General features: G+C 42.8%; 1 gene segment (V, D, J or C); it reads right to left on the bottom strand.

The window, feature by feature from the left end:
* Positions 1-6,109: 6,109 nt before the first annotated feature.
* Positions 6,110-8,595, bottom strand: LOC119907739. The segment is given in 2 exon segments: positions 6,110-6,432; positions 8,543-8,595. Coding segments are annotated over 2 exon segments (375 nt in total).
* Positions 8,596-22,472: the final 13,877 nt, after the last annotated feature.

The raw sequence follows: 22,472 nt of genomic DNA, 5'->3' as shown, positions 1-22,472 counted from the left end.
GATAAAAATCCTCCAGGCGGTTTTGGGGGGCGATAAATTATAACAAATATGATAGGTTGCAGCCCTCCAACTTTAAGAGTGAGAACTTCAAAGGAGCTAAATTCATCACAGCGTACTTGATGACATTTAAAATTTTTCCTAGACACGCTCCGCTCACTAGCCCACCACCACGACCACTGACCCTCGGTTGACTAAAGCAATCATATTGATCCAAGGAAGGACTTTTCCTTTGAACTGGTGACAGGGTCATGGGCAGCCAAGGTTCACTGATGAACATGGGAGGTGAAGGCTGGTCCGTCTGGTCCAACAGACAAGCCACTGTAGGTCACACTGCCGAAAAAGTAGATGCCTCAACGGGTCAGGGCTGGTTTGGTGGCAAAAGCGAGACAAACATTAGGACCAGCAGGTGGTCCGATTGTTATGGGCGTTTGGTGTATCTTAAGGGTTTTATCTTATTCATGTAGAAACAAATGATTACAGTTACCCTTTTTAAACAACAGTTTTGTTGTGTTCTAACATGGTTTGAGCTTTACATGGAAATTCATCATTGACCCTTTATCTAAAAGTTTCAATTTTGTATCAAACTGATATGTTAAACCTTGTCAATAATCTACAAAAGTCCGAAGATACGACATCCTGTTAACGCAAAAGATCTGTCTTTAATCCCTTTCCCACTACAGGCGCTCTTTAAAGTCTTCCTCAGTTGCTTAGTAGCTCAAAAAAAAAATAAAAGAAAAGAAAACATGGGCTGATTACCACTTACAGGTACTTTGTGGTGTTTTATTCATGTTTGTCCTCAGAATCAGCACCTCAGTACTTTCTCTACACAAACTGTTTGTCATGTCATCTCCAGATGTCATGAGAAGGTTAGTTGCTGCTCTCTTGGTAAAATACTATTTCCACTGTGTTTCGCTCTGGCCAGTTGCAGATTGACAGATTTGCCATAAATTTCTCGTAGATCTGACTTAAGGAAACTTCTTTTTTAAACTAAACTAGAAGAACAAACATCTTCAAGTGTTTATGTGAGATATAATAGTGCGGCCATACATCTTGGGAAAGAGGTGAAGTGAAGATGTTGCTTCAGCAGATTAAGTTAATGATTGCCAATAGCCATTAATTGAAATTGAACATCAAAATGTGAAATGTTCACGTCACACACATATAACACTAAATTTATGATTGATTCACACTTTATTCCTCATTCTTCTTTATTAATTATTTCTTTACTGTCTAAATTTTTGATTTTACGAGTAAAACTTTAAAATGAAGTTAGTTTTTAAACAAATAATTACTGCATAGTGACGTATGTCTTTCTTCCAGGGAGTGGGCAGAATGAGCTGTGAATATGCTAAATATAAAGGAAGCATTGTTTTGCATTTGCACACTAACTGAATTTTCTATACCGTGTAGAGAGGCAAGCCAACATATGTTGAAGTGCATGTATTGATAGATATCTTCCATTAAGAACATAATGTGATTAACATGATCTGCAAAAATAATAAACAGTGATGTCAAATGTTAGACATCTAATGCTAATGTCTATTTTTGTCACGCTCTGCCGGTTGGCCATCCTTTGTGTTTACTTTTGAGTTTGGTATCTGCCTTGGTATGTTGAGTTTTGGGTTCTGTCCTGTCTAGTGTTCAGTATCTGTTATATAGTCTGCTTGTCATGTCTAGTCTCTCTGTTTTCCTCTGCTCTCTCTCTCTGCCTCGTTAGTCTCATGTATGCCACCTGTGTTGCTCCCGCCCTGCTCGTTAGTCCCTGTGTGTGTATATATACCTGGTGTTTCTGTCTTGTCCTTGTCCGGTCATTGTTCATGTTACCCCCCAGTCTGTCGTGTGTGAACTCTCTGCCTGTAACCAGCCTTGCTTGTCTTGTCTTGTCTTGTCTCGTCTCGTTTCCTCTCCCTGTACCTTTGGATTTCAGTTATTCAGCCACTCACCTGTAAGTGTGCTCGCTTTTGTTTGTTTATTAAAACCCTTCGTGTACCATACCTGCCCCGCTCTGTGTCCTGCGTTTGGGTTCTCCAACCTGCCTCCACACCACGATCGTGACAGAATGACCGGACCACAAAGGGACCCAGCGGACACCATGTCCGATGAACTTCTTGATCTGTGCCGGGAGGTTATGGTGCTGAGGAATATGTGGTATGGGGCTAGTCATGTTAGCCATAAGGCAGCTATCGTGTCCCTTGCCTGGAAGAGCCTGGCTGCTCAGCCAGGAGCAGCAGACTCTCTCCCTGGGTGGGTTTGTGACTTCCTCCACACCTCAGCCAATCCCCCAGCCAAGTCCTCATCAGTTCCTCAGTCTGTTAGCCTGCAAATGGCTAACACCCGGACCGCTAGCCTCCGGCCGTCATCTCCCCGGCCTGCTAGCCCTCTGCCTGTCCTGCCTGTTATCTGTTCGGCTGGCGCCGCTAGCCCTCCGCCTGTCCTGCCTGTTACCTGTTTGGCTGGCGCCGCTAGTCCTCCGCCTGTCCTGCCTGTCCTGCCTGTTACCTGTTCGGCTGGCGCCGCTAGCCCTCTGCCTGTCCTGCCTGTTACCTGTTCGGCTGGCGCCGCTAGCCCTCCGCCTGTCCTGCCTGTTATCTGTTCGGCTGGCGCCGCTAGCCCTCCGCCTGTCCTGCCTGTTATCTGTTCGGCTGGCGCCGCTAGCCCTCTGCCTGTCCTGCCTGTATCCTGCTCGGCTAGCGCCGCTAGTCCTCCGCCTAGCCTGTCCGTCCGCCTGCCTGCCCTACCTACCAAGGACTCAGGGACTATGACTCTCCTGGCCTACCTGACCATGAAGGCCAGGGAGTCAGAGGCAGCACGGGCAGCTACGCTATGGCCTGATAGCCTGGAGGCTAGGCTTTCCCCGGAGTCGTCCTTTGAAGGGAGTCGCCTAGCCATCTTTTCGGGTTCCCGTGGTGGTCATCGGAGGCGACCAGGTCACCATCAGCGACCCGTCGGCAACAAACCTGTCCCCTGGCTTGCTAGAACGGCTAGCCGCCTGCCTGATTCCCGGCCCGCTAGCGCTGCTAGCTCCACATCACACCTGCCTGATCCCCGGCCTGCTAGCGCTGCTAGCCGCCTGCCTGATCCCTGGCCTACTCCTGCTCCCAGGTCTCACTCGGTTGTCCTACCGACACCTGTTACTGGTCCCTCATCGAAGGTCCGACTGACACCAGTTCCAAGGTCTCCGTCGGTGGCCAGACCGGTTCCCGCTCCCCGTGCCCCGTCGGTGGTCCGACCGGCACCTGCTTCGCCGGTGGCCCAGCTGACTCCTGTTCCCTCGTCGGTGGTCCGACCAACACCAGCTTCGTTGGTGGCCCAGCCGACTCCTGTTCCTCATGCTCCGTCGGTGGTCCGACCGGCACCTGCTTCGCCGGTGGCCCAGCCGACTCCTGTTCCCTCGTCGGTGGTCCGACCAACACCAGCTTCGTTGGTGGCCCAGCCGACTCCTGTTCCTCATGCTCCGTCGGTGGTCCGACCGGCACCTGCTTCGCTGGTGGCCCAGCCGACTCCTGTTCCTCGTGTTCTGTCAGCGGATGGACCGGCTTCAGCCCCGCCGGTGGTCCGGCCGACCCCTGCTCCTCGTGTCCTGTCGGCGGATGGACCGGCTTCAGCCCCGCCGGTGGTCCGGCCGACCCCTGCTCCCCGTGTCCGGTCCATGGTCCCCAGCCCAGCTGTCCAGTCGGTGGTCAGGCCGACTCCAGCTCCTCGTGTCCGGTCCATGGTCCCCAGCCCAGCTGTCCAGTCGGTGGTCAGGCCGACTCCAGCTCCTCGTGTCCGGTCCATGGTCCCCAGCCCAGCTGTCCAGTCGGTGGTCAGGCCGACTCCAGCTCCTCGTGTCCGGTCCATGGTCCCCAGCCCAGCTGTCCAGTCGGTGGTCAGGCCGACTCCAGCTCCTCGTGTCCGGTCCATGGCCTCCAGCCCTGCTGTCCAGTCGGTGGTCAGGCCGACTCCAGCTCCTCGTGTCCGGTCCATGGTCCCCAGCCCAGCTGTCTCGCCGGTGGTCCTCAGCCCAGCTGTGCCTCCAGAGCACCCAAGCTTTGGGTGCCGACCTCCGGAGAGGTCTTGCCGTCGGCCTCCTGCTCGGCCCCCAGTGGGGTTGCTGCCTCACTGTTGGCCGTCCTGCCAACCCCTTGAACTCTGTGGCCCCCCTGTTCTGCCCGGCCTCATGTGTCCACCTGAACTGTGTTTACCCCCTGATTTGCCCGGCCTGTCGGGTCATCCCCCGGGACGACCTCCTGAACTCCGTGATCTCTTTGGTCTGCACGGCCTCCTGGGTCGCCCTCCAGGACGGCCTCCTGAACAGTGTTTTCCCCCTGATTTGCTCGGCCTGTCGGGTCGTCCTCCAGGACGGCCTCCTGAACTGTGTTTTCCCCCTGATTTGCTCGGCCTGTCGGGTCGTCCCCCGGGACGACCTCCTGAACTCCGTGATCCCTTTGGTCTGCACAGCCTCCTGGGTCGCCCTCCGGGACGGCCTCCTGAACTGTTCTGTCCCTCTGCCCTGCCCTGCATGTTAGGCCAAGTGCCTTACCTGCCCTGTTTCCTGGGCATGATCTGCCTGTTGGGTAGTTCCCCCAGACTGTTTTGTCCCCTTGGCCTGCTTGTGCGATCTCCCGAACTCTGTCGCCCCCTTGCCTTGCCCTCTGGCCACCCTCCTGAGAGTTCCTGGTCTGGCCCTCCTCCTGTCCTCCCTCCGCCCACCCTGGGCCGGCTTGTGCCTTGATTTGGTTCTGTTTTGTTGACCATCTGGAGACGCTCGTCGGGGGGGGGGGGTACTGTCACGCTCTGCCGGTTGGCCATCCTTTGTGTTTACTTTTGAGTTTGGTATCTGCCTTGGTATGTTGAGTTTTGGGTTCTGTCCTGTCTAGTGTCCAGTATCTGTTATATAGTCTGCTTGTCATGTCTAGTCTCTCTGTTTTCCTCTGCTCTCTCTCTCTGCCTCGTTAGTCTCATGTATGTCACCTGTGTTGCTCCCGCCCTGCTCGTTAGTCCCTGTGTGTGTGTATATATACCTGGTGTTTCTGTCTTGTCCTTGTCCGGTCATTGTTCATGTTACCCCCCAGTCTGTCGTGTGTGAACTCTCTGCCTGTAACCAGCCTTGCTTGTCTTGTCTTGTCTCGTTTCCTCTCCCTGTACCTTTGGATTTCAGTTATTCAGCCACTCACCTGTAAGTGTGCTCGCTTTTGTTTGTTTATTAAAACCCTTCGTGTACCATACCTGCCCCACTCTGTGTCCTGCGTTTGGGTTCTCCAACCTGCCTCCACACCACGATCGTGACAATTTTTGGTTCTTTTTTGGTGTTTAATGTTTCCAAATCAATTCTAAGGGTTTAGGGTGTTTTGCTGCATAGTTAGTAAAGGAAGATCTTGTCAAAAGACTTCCAATAGGCTTCATAGATGCCTGCCTAGGGCACCAAAATTGCATCCAGAAAAAATGTATCGTCGGCATACAATGATATCATGAAGATTATCATAGATTTCACACAGTTTTTTGTTCAGGTCAGTGTTGCTTATTTGTTCAAGAACACCAGAAGAACACTGCTAATGAGTTTTTATTTACATGCATTCTCTTTCACTGGTCACTCGTATTGCGACAATGTTTTGTATTCACATTTTATTTATTAATTCAAACTTTATTTCAGACTCGCAAGGGTCCATAGCAAATAGAAAATATATACAAGATCAAACTAAATGTTAAAGGTTGTTATCTTATTCACAAAAAAAATTTGTTTCCTCTGTTTTAAACAAATGTGGAAAGTCAGCCATGACAGTATTTTGCAAAGGTTTCATTTGTAATAAGCCAGTGTGTTGAATTATATCAACATCTACAATAGTCTGAAGAAAACCAAAAAAAAGTGTGATTTAAAATTTTCTTATAATGGTATATTCATACATACAAAAAAAATACATATAAAATATATTTAAAATATATTTTCACTGTGTTGACTCTGACCAGCTGCAGATTCAGAGTGTGTGAGTGCTGCATAGTGTGTGTGTGTGTGTGTGTGTGTTTGTGTGTCCTCAGTGAAGTGTATCAGTCTCTGCAGTAGCTTCCAGCTGCAGCAGTCAGTTCAGTTTCTGTTCAGTCTGACTGAGGGAGGTTTTTGTATGACGCCTTTTCACTGTGTGAACAAATACTGACTGTTGATGTTATGTCGACCCAGACAGTAGTAAACTGCTGCATCTTCAGTCTGGACTCCACTGATGGTCAGAGTGAAGTCAGAGTTTGATCCACTGCCTGTAAAACGATCTGGAATCCCTGATGGTCGATTGTTAGTAACATAAATTAGCAGTTTAGGAGTTTCTCCATCTCTCTGTTGGTACCATTCCACAGAGTCAGAATTAATAACAGTCTGACTGATTTTACATTTGATGGAGACGGAGCCTCCCAGAGCAGAGCTCACTGCTCCAGGCTGAGTCACTGTGACCTGGCCTCTGGACTCTGAGGATACAGAGACAAAAACATAAAGCAGCGTCATGGTTTTGTGGGCTTCATTTCAGAGGGACGGATGTTCATAGAGGAGAGGAGTTTGATTCTCTGGACTTTACCTGTGAAGCAGCAGCAGAGGAGAGTCCAGATGAGGACGCAGATCAAAGTCATGTTTTTGATGAGGAGGATTTCTGTGGCTTCTGTTGTCATGAAGGACAGCTGTCAGTCATCCAGTATTCAACTCTCAGGACTATAAACTCTCCCAGAGCACTGGAGCATGGTGCTGCTGATGCAAAGTGGCTCTCTATGGAAATGGCCTCATGATCTGCTTCTCTTGTGCTGCTTCCAGTTTTCCATTGAATATGTGAATTGCTGATCTTTTTCCTCTTGCTTCAACTCACTGCTCTCACAGACAATGTCTTCTGCTGCTTTTATTGTGGTTGTATATGGACCAAGTTAACTCAGAAACTCTGTACAACAACGTGTAAGAATTATATTTGTCAACAGTGTGATAGAAAGTTCAAAGTAAAACGTAATCATTTTTGTATGTTTTTAAAGAGGTGGTATTATGCTAATTTTCAGGTCCAAAATTTTATTTAGGGGGTATACCAGAGCAGGTTTACATGGTTCAATTAAAAAAGACACCTTTATTGTCATACTGCACATTGCTGCACCTCCTCTTTTCACCCTGTGTTGAAAGCTTTGTTTTAGTTATGGAGTGATACATCTTGTCTCTAAATGATCTTTGTTAGGAGTTGCACATGTGCAGTTCCTAGTTAAGGACTACTAGCCAATCAGAAGCAGAGAAGAGCGGGTCAGTGTGAGAAGCCGGTAAACAGCTTCGGTTCAGCTGTAGGTTACATGTTGCCAACCAGCTTGGCAACATAGACTGGAGCAAGAGTTTTAGAGTGGTGAGTTATTAATCTGTAACAAAAGTATTTTTCATCCATAAAGTTTTAACTGAGCTCTGTCTCTACATCACAGGAACAACTTTATGTCCATTGACTGCCTGGAGGCTAGCTAGTGTTTGGAAAGGGCAAGGAGAGATATGTGCTGCAGCTCACTGTTTTTCCATCAGTGTTTTAGAGGGGGAGTCGGACTAGCCGCTTGGCGATAGTTATATGAGCCGCATTTAGCTTTCATCCCTGTGTCGTCATAGGGATGAAAGTCAAAAAGCACAATACCACCTCTTTAAAATATGTGTTTGAGTGTACTATAAATGGCTGATATAGCGCTTGAAAGAAAGACTTCTGACCACCTTATACAGGCCCTTTAGTGAAAAACTGGACAAATACTGGCTGTTTTGCTTAGCTCAGCCCAATATCTTAGATAATAGCTTAGATAATGCCTTCAGAGATCAAGAATTTAAATGATGGATGCAAGTGTTTTCACAACACGTTTCAGAAAGTAACCCAAAGTTCCAAGGTGTCGCGAAGATTTGCGAGAGGGGACTTTTCATTTGTTTGTGTTTGCATCCCTTAGGTTCCTAGATGAATATTAATGGTTGTAGTGTGACAAGTTTTTAGTCTTTTTTGTATGCGGTCACAGGTGATGACCAACCACAGTAACTGTAAAAGCAACAATGGTGACTTTTTCAACTTTAAAATCAACTTGATAAAATTATGAATGTGCAGTTTGTGCTGTAGGTTTGTGTGTGTGTGTGTGTGTGTGTGTGTGTGTGTGTGTCCTCAGTGAAGTGTATCAGTCTCTGCAGTAGCTTCCAGCTGCAGCAGTCAGTTCAGTTTCTGTTCAGTCTGACTGAGGCAGGTTTTTGTATGACGCTTTTTCATTGTGTGAACAGACGTTTACTGGTAAAGTGAAAACTCTGACAGTAGTAAACTGCTGCATCTTCAGTCTGGACTCCACTGATGCTCAGAAGTCAGAGTTTGATCCACTGCCTGTAAAACGACCTGGAATCCCTGATGCTCGAGTGGTCCTACATCTGATGGAGACGGAGCCTCCCAGAGCAGAGCTCACTGCTCCAGGCTGAGTCACTGTGACCTGGCCTCTGGACTCTGAGGATACAGAGACAAACACATAAAGCAGCGTCATGGTTTTGTGGGCTTCATTTCAGAGGGACGGATGTTCATAGAGGAGAGGAGTTTGATTCTCTGGACTTTACCTGTGAAGCAGCAGCAGAGGAGAGTCCAGATGAGGACGCAGATCAAAGTCATGTTTTTGATGAGGAGGATTTCTGTGGCTTCTGTTGTCATGAAGGACAGCTGTCAGTCATCCAGTGTTCAACTCTCAGGACTATAAACTCTCCCAGAGCACTGGAGCATGGTGCTGCTGATGCAAAGTGGCTCTCTATGGAAATGCTCTGACTGACTCCAGCAGGGACTTGTATGTGAAATATAGTCATCATATATATATAACAAACCAACTTATACCAGTACAAATTATTTTTTAGCACCATTGTTACTGCTCTGTATAAAAATTTGTAAGATGACTGCTTCTGTTTTTTCTAATGGAGTTTTTGCACATTCCAATTCTAATGCTGTGTCAGTACCAGAACAGGTAACAGGTAGAGGTTACAAAGAACTGTCAATCACCTGCTGTGCTGTGGAAACACCTTGATACTGATGTGTGAATTTAAATGCTTCATTTGCAACACTTGATTTGCTGTCAGTGAACCCAGACTGGATGTTAACTGTAAGTAAATTTGACTCTTTTAATAACCAAAGTTAATTTTATTTCATAACTGTAGACATTGCTGTGTTTTAGCTGTTGCAATGATTCTTGAATGCGCTACATTATGTCCTCCAACAGATTAAAATCTTCTTCAATTAACCAGTTTTGTATCACAAGAATTAAATTTCAGCAGTTTCAAGATATCATGTTTTCGGTCTGACAAAAAAAAGTATTTTTCACATGTTTTAATTGATCTATGTGAAGATTATTGTAAAATGTATTTTTTCAACCTTACATGTGTTTGTCATTTGCTTATTAAAGGTTCAGTGTACAATATTTAGGAGGATCTTTTGACAGAAATGCAATATAATATCCATAACTATGTTTTCAGTAGTGTATAAAGACCTTACTTAATGAACCGTTATGTTTTTATCACCTTAGAATGAGCCATTTCTATCTATCTACACCGAGGGTACTCTTACATGGAAGTCGCCATGTTTTTACAGTAGCCCAAACGGAGAAACTGCTCTACAGACTGTGTTTCGTCACTACATTGAATACATCTGAAAAACAAGCAGAAGAACAACAACAACAAGTAACGTTAGTAGTAGTAGTAGTAATTTTAGCAGTAGTAGTAGTAGTAGTAGTAGTCGTATGGTTTATTAGAAGAGAAGTGAAATTTGGACAAATGGAGGACCACACATATTATTTAACCCAAGAGCCGACCTAACGTGTCGGCCACCGTAGCTTCTCCTGCATGCTTGGAAAAGAAGGGCTGAGCGGTGACTGATGGTGCATTCATGTGGTGTTGGAATAATTGGATTTATTTTCAATTTCCTTTATTGCAAAAAGAAGAGTAAAGTGTAAATGGGACATAAAAAAGTATAGAAAACAGCAAACAAATATAAGAAGACACAAATAATAAAAACTTTGCCAGGGGTAGTCTGTATCATATATACATATTAAAAGAGGACCATGAGTTGAAAGTTTTCACAGCCTTTTTATTGTTGGATTTAGAAATTAAATTGCTCTGATAATGCTAATCTAACACATCTTTGTAGTAGCGTCCATGTTGATTCCACATTCCGACATAAAAGCGCATGAACACACCAAAGTCGGAAGAACGACTCGGGAAATGGGACCATCCGAGGAGCACGTGAATGCACAGTGAGCTGTTGGTTGCAAACCGCCACCCTCACCACAAAATCCTACTAAAACTTATACACTGAACCTTCAAACATGAATGCATCACAGAAACAAAATTCATTTTAACTTCTTTAAATTTGTAGTGAAACCTGTTTGTTGTCATGGTTCAGCAGTGATGCCTGCCTTATGCCAAGATTACTGATCTCAGCAGGTGAGAAAAGAAACCCTTCTTTTACATATGTCTCAATATCTGGCAATCTTTAACTCTCATTTGTAATTTATTGAATATTTACTGCGTGTTGTTATGCTCTTTATTGTTGATCAATAAGGCCAAAAAGTTTTATCCAAATTCATGAAAACTTCACATCTGCTCTTTCTCTCTCTCTCTGGTTCTGTCTTTTTCCCTTTACACGTTTTAATATTAAGTGTTCTTGCCTGTTGTATTATTGGTGGTTTTAATAGTTCAAAACAATAAAAAATCTCATCAAATACTGCTTTCCTTGTGGATTATATTTATAAAATTGACATGTCATGATTTTCTTTTAAGTGGCCATACATCTAATAATAGGACCAGTCATTTGAATAAGGTATGAAGACACAATAATAGCAAGACTGTCGTTTTTTAATGTCACTTGTTCATACTTTAATACCTGGGGTACCACTAACTATAAAGCATGTTAATATAAAACCACCATTTATCTTGTATTACAGGAGATTCCTCTTAATGAAGATTTATATGTTGTTTAGACCTAATTTGTAGCCAGAAATGATGGTAAGTTTTATTTCTCTGAATAAATGTAAGAATGTCAGGAATCTTATTTTTAGCAACAGAAATACAGAGCAGGATATAATCAGCATAAAATGATACAACATGACTGTGAGATTTTAACCCCAGGAATGTTTTAAATAACAGGCCCAATGAAAGTGATGACAACTCAGTCTGTGTATGTAGAAAAAAATAAAGACCTATTCATCTCATCAGTGGTGTCCAATTACAGGAAAAACTACTGTCTTTGTTTTTAATAATCACATTCCATTAGAGACCGGGTTTACCACAGGGTCAGATAACTAGTATTTTAAAAGATCAGGTGATAATAAAAAAAGGCATTAAGGACCATGTACAGAACACATCTGATAGTTTTGTCAGTACAACCAGACAGTGTTTATCTGTTATCCTAAAGCAGGTAGGAGCTGGTGTGAAAGGAGGCCATTTTAACAGAAGCAGTTAGTCTGTGCTACATGTTGTTCTTCACATCTGCCCTCTCTGTCCTGCTCTGCCATCTTTGGTTATGAAGGTGTGTCCATATTTTATTTTCACTGGAAATAGTTGAAAAACCTGTGATCCAGTGAGAGGCTGAGGTCAAAGGTCATGACCAATACCTTTCTCATTAACTGTCCCAGTTTGGCTCTTTTTTATTAATTGGCAAACCAGACAAGACAATGGGATTATAATGAGATATGGATGAATGGTGAGAAGCTGTGATGGAGAAATTTATTTGATTTGCACTAAGATATTTTTAATCATTGTAGTGATACATGTTCATAGGTGGTTAGTTCAAACATGTTGAAATGTTCAATCTATTTGAAGAAAATGTGTGCGTACTGTATGTGTGTCTGTGTGTGTGTGTGTGTGTGTGTGTCCTCAGTGAAGTGTATCAGTATCAGTCTGTATTTCCTTTAAACTGGAGCCAGAATGAGATAGAGGTCAAAGGTCATGGCCAAGCACAATAGCTGTTAAAGGAACAATGGTGACATTTTCAGTCCACTTTATGAAATTTTGTATGTGTTGAGTATGTGCGTGTGTGTGTTTGTGTGTGTGTATGTGTGTGTGTGTATGTGTGTGTCCTCAGTGAAGTGTATCAGTCTCTGCAGTAGCTTCCAGCTGCAGCAGTCAGTTCAGTTTCTGTTCAGTGTGACTGAGGGAGGTTTTTGTACGACGCTTTTTCACTGTGTGAACACAGCTTGACTGTTGATTTCATGATAACTCTGACAGTAGTAAACTGCTGCATCTTCAGTCTGGACTCCACTGATGGTCAGAGTGAAGTCAGAGTTTGATCCACTGCCTGTAAAACGATCTGGAATCCCTGACTCTCGAGTGCTAGCAAGGTAAATGAGGAGTTTAGGAGGTTCTCCAGCTCTCTTTTGGTACCAGGCTAAAAAGTGGTATGGGCTGCTATAGTAAACATCCTGACTGGTCCTACATTTGATGGAGATGGAGCCTCCCAGAGCAGAGCTCACTGCTCCAGGCTGAGTCACTGTGACCTGGCCTCTGGACTCTGAGGATACAGAGACAAACACATAAAGCAGCGTCATGGTTTTGTGGGCTTCATTTCAGAGGGATGAATGTTCATAGAGGAGAGAAGTTTGATTCTCTGGACTTTACCTGTGAAGCACCAGCAGAGGAGAGTCCAGATGAGGACGCAGATCAAAGTCATGTTTTTGATGAGGAGGATTTCTGTGGCTTCTGTTGTCATGAAGGACAGCTGTCAGTCATCCAGTGTTCAACTCTCAGGACTATAAACTCTCCCAGAGCACTGGAGCATGGTGCTGCTGATGCAAAGTGGCTCTCTATGGAAATGCTCTGACTGACTCCAGCAGGGACTTGGATTACTCTGATGATTCTGTCTAGCAATGGATCAATACTCACATTTTGTGTCTGATATTTAAAATGTGATGTGTTCACAGGGACATGTTGTTTATTTGTTTTTTGTTTTATCAGTTTGTTTGAAAATGTCACGCTCTGCCGGTTGGCCATCCTTGGTGTTGCACTTTTGTGTTTAGTTAGTGTTATTTTGGTCTGTTGGGTTTTGGGGGTCTGTCTTGTCTTTCGTCTAGTGTTCGGTAACCCTTGTCATGTCTGTTACCCCAGTGATCCCTCTGCATGTCTGTCTCTGTTTTCCCCTGCGCTCTCTCTCTCTCTCTCTCTCTCTCTCTCTCTCTCTCTCTCTCCCTACCTGTGCCTCGTTAGCCTCATGTCTTTCACCTGTGTTGCTCCCGCCCTGCTCGTTAGTCCCTGTGTATATATACCTGGTGTTTCTGTCTTGTCTTTGTCCGGTCATTCTTCATGTTACCCCCCAGTCTGTTGTGTGTTTTACTCTCTGCCTGCCTGTAACCAGCCTTTCTTGTCTTGTCTCCCTGTACTTTTAAATTTTTTGGATTTCTGTTGTTCAGCCACTCACCTGTAAGTCTGCTCGCTTTTGGTTATATTAAAACCCTTCGTTGAACTATACCTGCTCCGCTCTGTGTCCTGCGTTTGGGTCCTCCAACCTGCCTCCACACCACGATCGTGACAGAAAAAGTAGTTCAGTAGTTAACACTGTCATTTGAATATTTCATTGATTCTTAGGTACATGAAATGGACAAACATACCATCTTCATGTAGGAGGTTTTTGCTTGAGACAGGAAATATTTAAGACAGTTAAAACAATAAAAGCCTTACAGTCTTCACTATATGTGAAATATTTAAAGAATAAAGAAAATACATAAGAGGAAAACTGTGCCTGTTACTACTTTTTATCTTTAGTCCTGAAAACCATCTGTTGTCATGGTTCAGCAGCGATGCCTATCGGTTGCCATGGTTACTGAGTTCAGAGAGGGAAATGAAACCAGTTTCATCCAGTCTGAGGAAGATCGACACACTAGCAGCCTCCTCTCCTGAGTCGAGTCGTCCCAGAACACTGAGGAGAAGCTCTCTGTGTCTTAAAACAATAACAACAAAATTATAAACATCGATTCCATTGTGTTCAATAACTGCTGAGATACGTTCTGGTGAAATTTCATTATTTTAGTATGCTACTTAAATTTCTTACGTTATATGACACAAGCTATCAATCAAAACACAATTATCACAGACTCAGAACTACAACAAAGGGTATTTTTTGTCATATTCCCATGTGTAGTGTTCAGTTGTAATCCAGTGCTGCTCTCTTGTGGAATTGTCATTGTACTACACATGATTTTCAAGTCACTTGAGGTATTTTTGTGTCTTTTTAATGCAAGCAACAAAAAGAGCATATTTATCGCACTGCAATGACAAATCAAGTTTGTAATGTGCAGCAACACGAAGGAGGTTAACCCTGGCTGCTAGCACAGCTGTAGGGTTAACCAGTCGACATGCACATAATCAATAACTTAAGTTTAGGCACACATTCTGTGATGGTTGTGGTAAGGGTAAGTGGCTTCGGGGAGCTGTCAAGAGTAACATAGCTAGCTAGCTTGCTAGCCAGCTAGCTGGCAGTATCAAAGTAGTCCTAGAAATCCAATTCCGGTCCTAAAATTGCGATCCTGAAACTGCAGCCTTCGGTTCTGCAGCTACAAAAATAAGAAAATAAGAGATTTTTATTGGTGGGTTTGACTGACCCATCATGGGTTTGCATTGACCGCTCCAACTCCGAGCAGCACTCAGTTGTAACGTGTATAGGCTAGATGGAGGTAAGTTGACGTTATGTTGCTCATTTCAATAGAAATTCTTTTAAATGTAGTATGGCATAATTTAATGATTTTTTTATATTTACCATTGTTCAGGCCACTGAGTCTATCGCTGTCTCTTTTTTTTGAAGTGACATGTATAATAGTTAGCTAACGTTAGGCGTCTTAGCATGAAGCTTGACTGGTAGTGCATCAGACATGACTAGCTAGGCTAAGGTTAGCTGCTCATGTTTAACGCATTGTACATGATATCTAGCAGAAATATTTTTCTGTGACTGTGGTAAATGGAGTTTATGGTCCCACAGCATAAACTAGACTTTAGACCGCTGATATTACATTGGAAATATAGACTGTTATCTAGATATTTTGAGGTGTTGCTGCCTTGTTATGTTTTCTCCTTTAGATGTGACATAGAAGCATTTATTATACTCATTTATTTTCCTCCCATAGTTGCACTCTAGATCATTGCATGTGCAGCATGAGAGCCAGAGAGCTGCAGAGAGCTTAGGAAGCATCTTCACCCTGCTGGATGTCTCTTGGTCTGACTGGCTTCTCCCTTTCTTTTCCCCTCCCTGCGAAGAAGTGCAGCACTGGATGTCCTCATCATCCACGGTGGCGACAGCTGCATGGGGGAGGTCAGCATTGTGAAGATGGTCAACATGATGGAGGACCTGCACCGGCTTTACCTCCAGCACCAAGATCCTGTTTTCATTTGTGACCCAAAGTGTTGGTGGAAGGCTGGTGCCCATCAGTGAACAGTGTTATGGCTGTATTTGTTTGTAGCTTAAATGATGCCATGATTGAGAACCGTCGCATCTGACATGGCAGCCCTGGGCTATATTTGAAAAATCTAATTCATTTCACAACTAGCATAATTATGTTTTTAAGTAAAGTAGGTAATTGCCTTAAAGGCCACCTCCAAATGCAGTGAACTGCTTTCAGTTGGCAGTTTCACAGCTTTTGAATTTGGCTTTTAGGACCATTTTTTTGCTCCTAAACATAGCTGACCGTCATGGCTAATATTGTTTATTTATGTTCAAAATGGTTATTAAAAAAGTAACAAGCCCACCTTTATCCCCCTTTCTCCCTACCACTCTATGGACTCCTAAGTGCTCTGGACCTATGCCGGACATACAGTAGCTGTTACCACTTGCACGGGCCCAGTCTATTTATTTGAATAAATGTGTTTACTACATGTCCACATTTGTGAATATTTTAAAAATAACACATGTTTACATTGCAATAAATTGTATTTATAAATTTCCACTCCTTTTGTCTTTTATACTGACTGGAAATGTTAAATTTCACATTCTGATATACTGTAATTCTAGTTCAAACACACAAGAACGTGTGCACATCCAACAAACCTGTGGGCATAGTGCTGAATGAAAGGGCTTAGAGTGAAAATTAAGAATGACCTGCACATGCGTAATTATGAATCCCCCTAGGCAGTATCATTTATTGCAATGTTTCAAACTCTGAGGTCTTCTCAGGCAAATACACAGGTATTGTGAAACTTATACAGTGAGGTAAAAAAACAACCAGCTCATCAATAGCTGCCTTCTATCAGCAATGGCGCCACCAAGGGGGGGGCCAGGGGGGGCCACGGCCACCCTAAGAAAATGGGTGGCCACCCCAGTGGTGCCCCCTGGAAAGGAGCATATGCATAAAATGCTATATACTGTTTATGTATATAACCCCTGGGTTTGAGTTAAAATGTCAATAGCAGCTTTCCTACAAGTGTTCTGTCACTTTAAGAGGGTAACCTCTGACCCTGAGGTGTGACTATGGCTGTGTCCGAAATCCCCACTCATTCACTACTCCCTACCCCCTATGTAAGAGTTGTGTGTAGAGCTATATAGTGAGCTCACTCGCATTATTAAAACACTTTCGGACACTACCCCGATCGTTATTTCAGCGCCGTTAATTATGTCATTGCCGTCGGCCAATCTGTTTTTTCTATTAGCAGAATGCATGATGGTATATATGGCTTGGTTAGTGACCATCGGTTGTACACTACTTTTCAAAATGCATTCTGGGATACATTGAGTGGACTATATAGGGTATAATAACTCTCACTATATAGTCCACCATAGTGAGTAGTGGGTGATTTCGGACACAGGGACAGGGATATATGTTTCTTATGATCGCAGGATCTCTGGATCTCTGGAATGTTTCCAGAGATCTACTGGATCTCTACTTCTGACTCGCAAGGAAAATATTTTGTCTTCAAAGAGGACATATTAGCAATCAGAACTTTTCTGTGACACAAAAAAAGGCCTGTTTATTTTTAATTACAAACTTTTTATTGCAGTGCGATAAATATGCTCTCAAAAAAATTTTTTTGTTTGCTTGCATTAAAAAGACAAAAACCTTATTACTTATACAAGCCTTTTCCTAACGTGTTATCCAAAATGATTTATCCAGAGCAGAAGGGGCATCAGTGGCAGGACAGATCTAAGTGTGATAAGAACTGTGCTCTATAATAATTTAATTTTTAGGCCTCCCATGGCTCTGTGGATGGAAATGTTGGTCAGTCCACTACTTTGGTCCATATTGAAATATGATGGATTGTAGTGAAATTTTGTACAGAAACTTTGGTTGATGACCTTTCCTCCTCCGCCACCGGCAGGTCAGTGTTTTCTTATTCTGTTAAATTCTCATTGCTTACACCATGTGGTCATTGAGAAAGCACTAACATTCAATATTTTCACTCAATCAGCACAGATTGAGCTCAGTTGACCCTTCTACCACATCCCCCGACGATTGAGACAAAAGCCAACAATATGAACGACAACAACACTGTTCCTGTCAAGCTGGGTAGGCTGGGTTGTCCTCTATTCATTATTACATTAAAAAGCAGAACAGTAGGGCTTTATAACGTTACATTCAGTAGGAAGTTAGCTAGCGTTAGCTAACTAACATTAGGAACAATCCATTCTGGATTTATTTCAGGTTTTGGAAAGAGAGTAAATCGTACTTCTCCTTTCAACCTCTCTGGGTTGCGACTGTAATTATTACAAGGGCCCCAGCGTTTGATCATATCTTAGAAAAATACAGCCAAAAAAAGCTACAAAACAACTCCTTTTGCATTAGAGTCAATGGAGCGCAGCCATGAAAGTGTCGGACCTCAATTAGAGAGAGTCCTATACTGCGCTGTGATTGGACAGCTGCGTATTCGGGGCGTGGCTTAGCGAAGGGTCAATTAGCACACAGTTACCCAGGTGGAAACACAAGGAGGAGGAAGAAGATCAGTATGGAGAAGATGAAGAGATGAAGGAAGAGGAGGAACAGTAGGAGTAAGAGGAGGAGAAGGGATAGGATAGGAAGAAGAAGAGGAGGAGGAGGAGGAGGAGGAGGAGGAGGAGTTTCTGAGGGCTTGTGTGTCATGTCTGAGGTCAAAGTTTGATTTTTCTGCAAGATTGAATGGTTTTAAGTGGAGAGCTTCATTTTGACCTGAAAATAGGATGTTTGGGAAATTGGTTGAGAAGTTGTGGATTTGTGTTTAGAGTTTCGAGAAAAAGAGGCGTAATTTTAAGAAATGTATTTAAGCAATCGAGAAAAACTGGAATAGTGAGAGAAGACTTGTTTACTTTAGTATCACGTACCCACGTACAATCTTTCCCTAACCTTTTGGATGTTTCATTCAGGATGTGAATCCATATTTCTAGTGTCAAAGTGCTGTGCTTTGTTCACCAACCATCCACCCTGATCATCTGCCTGTGGCGTCCAGAAACGTAGCCCTTTCTGCACAGCTGAAACAATTAGACACCTATTTACAACCTGACAATCAATTAACTGTTTGTCATTTTACAAGCAAAAAATGCCAAAGACAAGTCCTATAGAGTCACAGTTGTGAATATTTATCTCTTTTCTCTGTTTTTTATCTTTTGGCCTGGGACTGAAAAAGATATTCAGCAAAGTCAACTCTGGTAAAATTGGATGAACATTTTTCTATATTGTCTGAAGTTTCATTAACTAAACCATTAGTCTGAGACAAAAATCACTGAATGAATCGATAACAAAAATAACTTGTAAAAGAATATGAACAGAATCCAGGCAGTGATTTTGTTTCTCATTAGCCTGTTGAAAACAGACGCCATTGGTACCGGGGGCAACGGTGCTGTGGGCAAAACTACTAATTGAAGAAAAAAATAATTCGCCTTTTTAAATAATGTTGTTGTTGTTGTTGTTAATGTTGTAGCTTCAAGTCTAAGCGGGCGCCATCTGGATCACTGCGCAAATACCTGCGAACTGTCTGCCTGCACTCGACATTTCTGCAGAGAGGAAACATGGTGGTGCAGTGGTTAGCACTGTCACCTCACAGCAAGAAGTTCGTGGAGTCAAACCCTGGCCTTTCTGTGTGCAGTTTGCATGTTCTCCCCGTGTCTGCATGGGTTCTCTCTGGGTGCTCCAGCTTCCTCCCACTGTGCTGGTTTGGATAATTGGTGTCTCTGAAATTGTCCTTGTGTGAGTGGTTGTCTGTCTATGTGTGGCCCTGCGATGGACTGGTGACCTGTCCAGGTTCAGGGTCCAGGGCCCTGCTTTTGCTCAGTGTAAGCTGGGATTGGCTCCAGCCCCCACGACCCTGTACGGTGGTTGACGATGGATGGATGGAAATTTACATGTAAAGGATACTGAAAGGTTATTAGTCAACTAATCAAGTGATTTGTAACTGTTATATTTTGTCATTCTATTTTGGGAAACTTGTATTTTTGACAATGATAAGTGACACGAATATTTATGCATAGTGACTTTATTGGTTGTTTATAGTATAGATATTTCATCAGGTGAAGCAGTAATGAGTAATGAGTTGGTGCTGAGGCCAAGGATCTCTGATAAACTCCAGCCAGAAGTTTTGTTAGATGTCATCATCAGTTACAGTTGGACAGATTGCCTCAAGTCCATGTTGTAATATCAGTGAGCAGTATTGTGAGGTTTATGCTGCACTTTGAGGACTTCTTGCCCTTGTTGACTCAGAAGTTGAGACTGAAAGTTGATGCTTGACAGTAAAAATCATTTCACCACAAGTTCCATTCAGTAGCTCTTCTGGAGCTTTGGATCAATTACATGATCTTCTTCAGCAGATGGTGATAATGCAGAGGTCAGGGAATATTTGAACTGTGAAGCCAAAACACAAAATCCCAGAAAATGATCAGAGGAATTAAAATTTGAAAATCTACATTTCAGTGTAAACATGCCGACTCCATCTGCTGAGAAAGATCATGTGATGTAACTGAAAGATCCACAATAGTTTGTGGTTTATTTGTTTATTTGCTTTTACTTTCTTTCTATTATTTGTACCATTTTGGGCTAGGGCAACATGCAATAGTACTGGCTTCTGGAATTATACTGTAGTTCAGTCAGATGGTGGTGATCTCTGTACATGTTTAGTGACCCACTTTTAATGTGAAGTGTAACAATGTGTGAGTGAGTGACTGGTGGAGCAGAAAAAACACCTGACAGAAACTTCTTAAAGGAGAAAATCAGCTCTCACACAGTAAAGGGGTCCTGCTGAGAGAGCAGTTTCCTACATATTCACATATTTACATGTAGAGAATTCTGAAAAGTCTAGTAGTTAACTGATCTAGTGATTTGTAAAAGTTTGTTTTGTCTTCTTTGTTTGTGAAAATTATATTTTTTAAAAACAATTAGTGACACTAATATAAATGCAGGTTTTACATGTTTAGGTGTCTATAATATGGAAATTTCTTCAAGTAAAGTAGTGTTGGGTGTTTCAGGGGATGCTGAGGCCGACGATCTCAGAGAGCTTCCTCAAGAAACTCCAACCAGAAAACATGGAAGTCATCATCAGTTACATTACTGTTTTTATCAGCAGATGGAGTTCACCTAGCTGTCATAGAATATTTTAACTTAGTGGACATAAAGTCTCCATCTGCTGGTTTTCTTTTTTGTTGTTTCCAAGGTTAAGAATAATCATTTACTCTCAGTATGTTGGTGGAGTTTTGATTTGCATGTTAGAGAAAATGTGTTATTCCAAATTCTTTATATATAATATTTACGGATATAGTTATAACAAGAAGGTTACTTATTACTTTTGCATTTTTATGCTTTAAGTTAATATTTAGCTTTTCTATAGAGGATGTTTATATTATTTTGTGCTTTCAGGGATCTACTGGTTTTGTTTGGGCAGTCTCTGATCCTGAATGTTTCTGATGCTGATCTGTGTCTTCATATTTCGAATTAAATGTGTATTGTTGAAATTGCTTTAATCCAGTATGAGTCTGAGGTCAAAGGTCATGAACAAAACTTTTCTTATCTGCTTTTCCAGGCTGGCTACTCTGGATTATTTGGCAAATCAGAAAAGACAGTGAGATTATAAAAAGATCTGAATAGATGGTAAGAAGCTGTGATGGAGAAAGTAATTTCATTTCAGATATATATATATATATATATATATATATATATATATATATATATATTAGATATATTTTTTTTTTTTTTTTTTTTAATTGAGCTTATTTTGCTACATGTTCATTGGTGGTTAAAGCAAAACTTGTGAAATCTTCAACCTTGTAGATAACATTGTGTGTGTGTACAGTGTGTGTGTGTGTGTGTGTGTGTGTGTGTGTGTCCTCAGTGAAGTGTATCAGTCTCTGCAGTAGCTTCCAGCTGCAGCAGTCAGTTCAGTGTCTGTTCAGTCTGACTGAGGGAGGTTTTTGTACGACGCTTTTCCACTGTGTGAACACGTCCTGACTGTTGATATAGTGAAAACTCTGACAGTAGTAAACTGCTGCATCATCAGTCTGGACTCCAGTGATGGTCAGAGTGAAGTCAGAGTTTGATCCACTGCCTGTAAAACGATCTGGAATCCCTGATGCTCGAGTGCTAGCCTCGTAAATGAGGAGTTTAGGAGTTTCTCCATCTCTCTGTTGGTACCAGGCTAAAATGTGGTAGTTGCTCGAAACATGAACATTCTGACTGGTCCTACATCTGATGGAGACGGAGCCTCCCAGAGCAGAGCTCACTGCTCCAGGCTGAGTCACTGTGACCTGGCCTCTGGACTCTGAGGATACAGAGACAAAAACATAAAGCAGCGTCATGGTTTTGTGGGCTTCATTTCAGAGGGACGGATGTTCATAGAGGAGAGGAGTTTGATTCTCTGGACTTTACCTGTGAAGCAGCAGCAGAGGAGAGTCCAGATGAGGACGCAGATCAAAGTCATGTTTTTGATGAGGAGGATTTCTGTGGCTTCTGTTGTCATGAAGGACAGCTGTCAGTCATCCAGTGTTCAACTCTCAGGACTATAAACTCTCCCAGAGCACTGGAGCATGGTGCTGCTGATGCAAAGTGGCTCTCTGGTGTTTCCCCCTCAGTGCTGAGAGCATTGTCCTCAATATTTACATATTTATATAAAGTGGATACTAAAAGGTCTGGTAATAAACTATTTCAGTGATTTTGTTTTGTCATTCCAATGTGGAAAATGAGTTTAATATGGTCTGTTGACAATGAATAGTGACTTTATTTTAATGCATATTGACGACGGATGTGGTTGTTTATAATATCGAGATTTTCTCAAATAAAGAAATGATGAGTCATGAGGGGAGGCTGAAGCTGGTATATCAGGTAGCTCGCTAAAGAAACTACTCGGAATTTTGGACATGACGGCAGAGCCAGAAAACAGCTATTATGGAATATTTAACTTTGAAGCCAACATGGACATGAAGCCCTAAAAAAAATACAGTTTGCAGTTAGAGTTATAAGCATCTAATAATATGAAGTAGGTCACTTGTGTCTTTTTGTCTTGATTCCATTTGATAATGAGCTTTTCTTTACATAAATTTAGCTTAAAATAATATTTTCATCGTGAAGCTTATGCTGATCTT

The sequence above is a fragment of the Micropterus salmoides genome, unplaced genomic scaffold (assembly GCF_014851395.1).
Source record: "Micropterus salmoides isolate LMB-PRFRI ecotype aquatic unplaced genomic scaffold, ASM1485139v1 Ms_hic_scaffold_17, whole genome shotgun sequence".
Classification (NCBI taxonomy): domain Eukaryota; kingdom Metazoa; phylum Chordata; class Actinopteri; order Centrarchiformes; family Centrarchidae; genus Micropterus; species Micropterus salmoides.
This window is presented reverse-complemented; position numbering and strand designations above follow the sequence as displayed.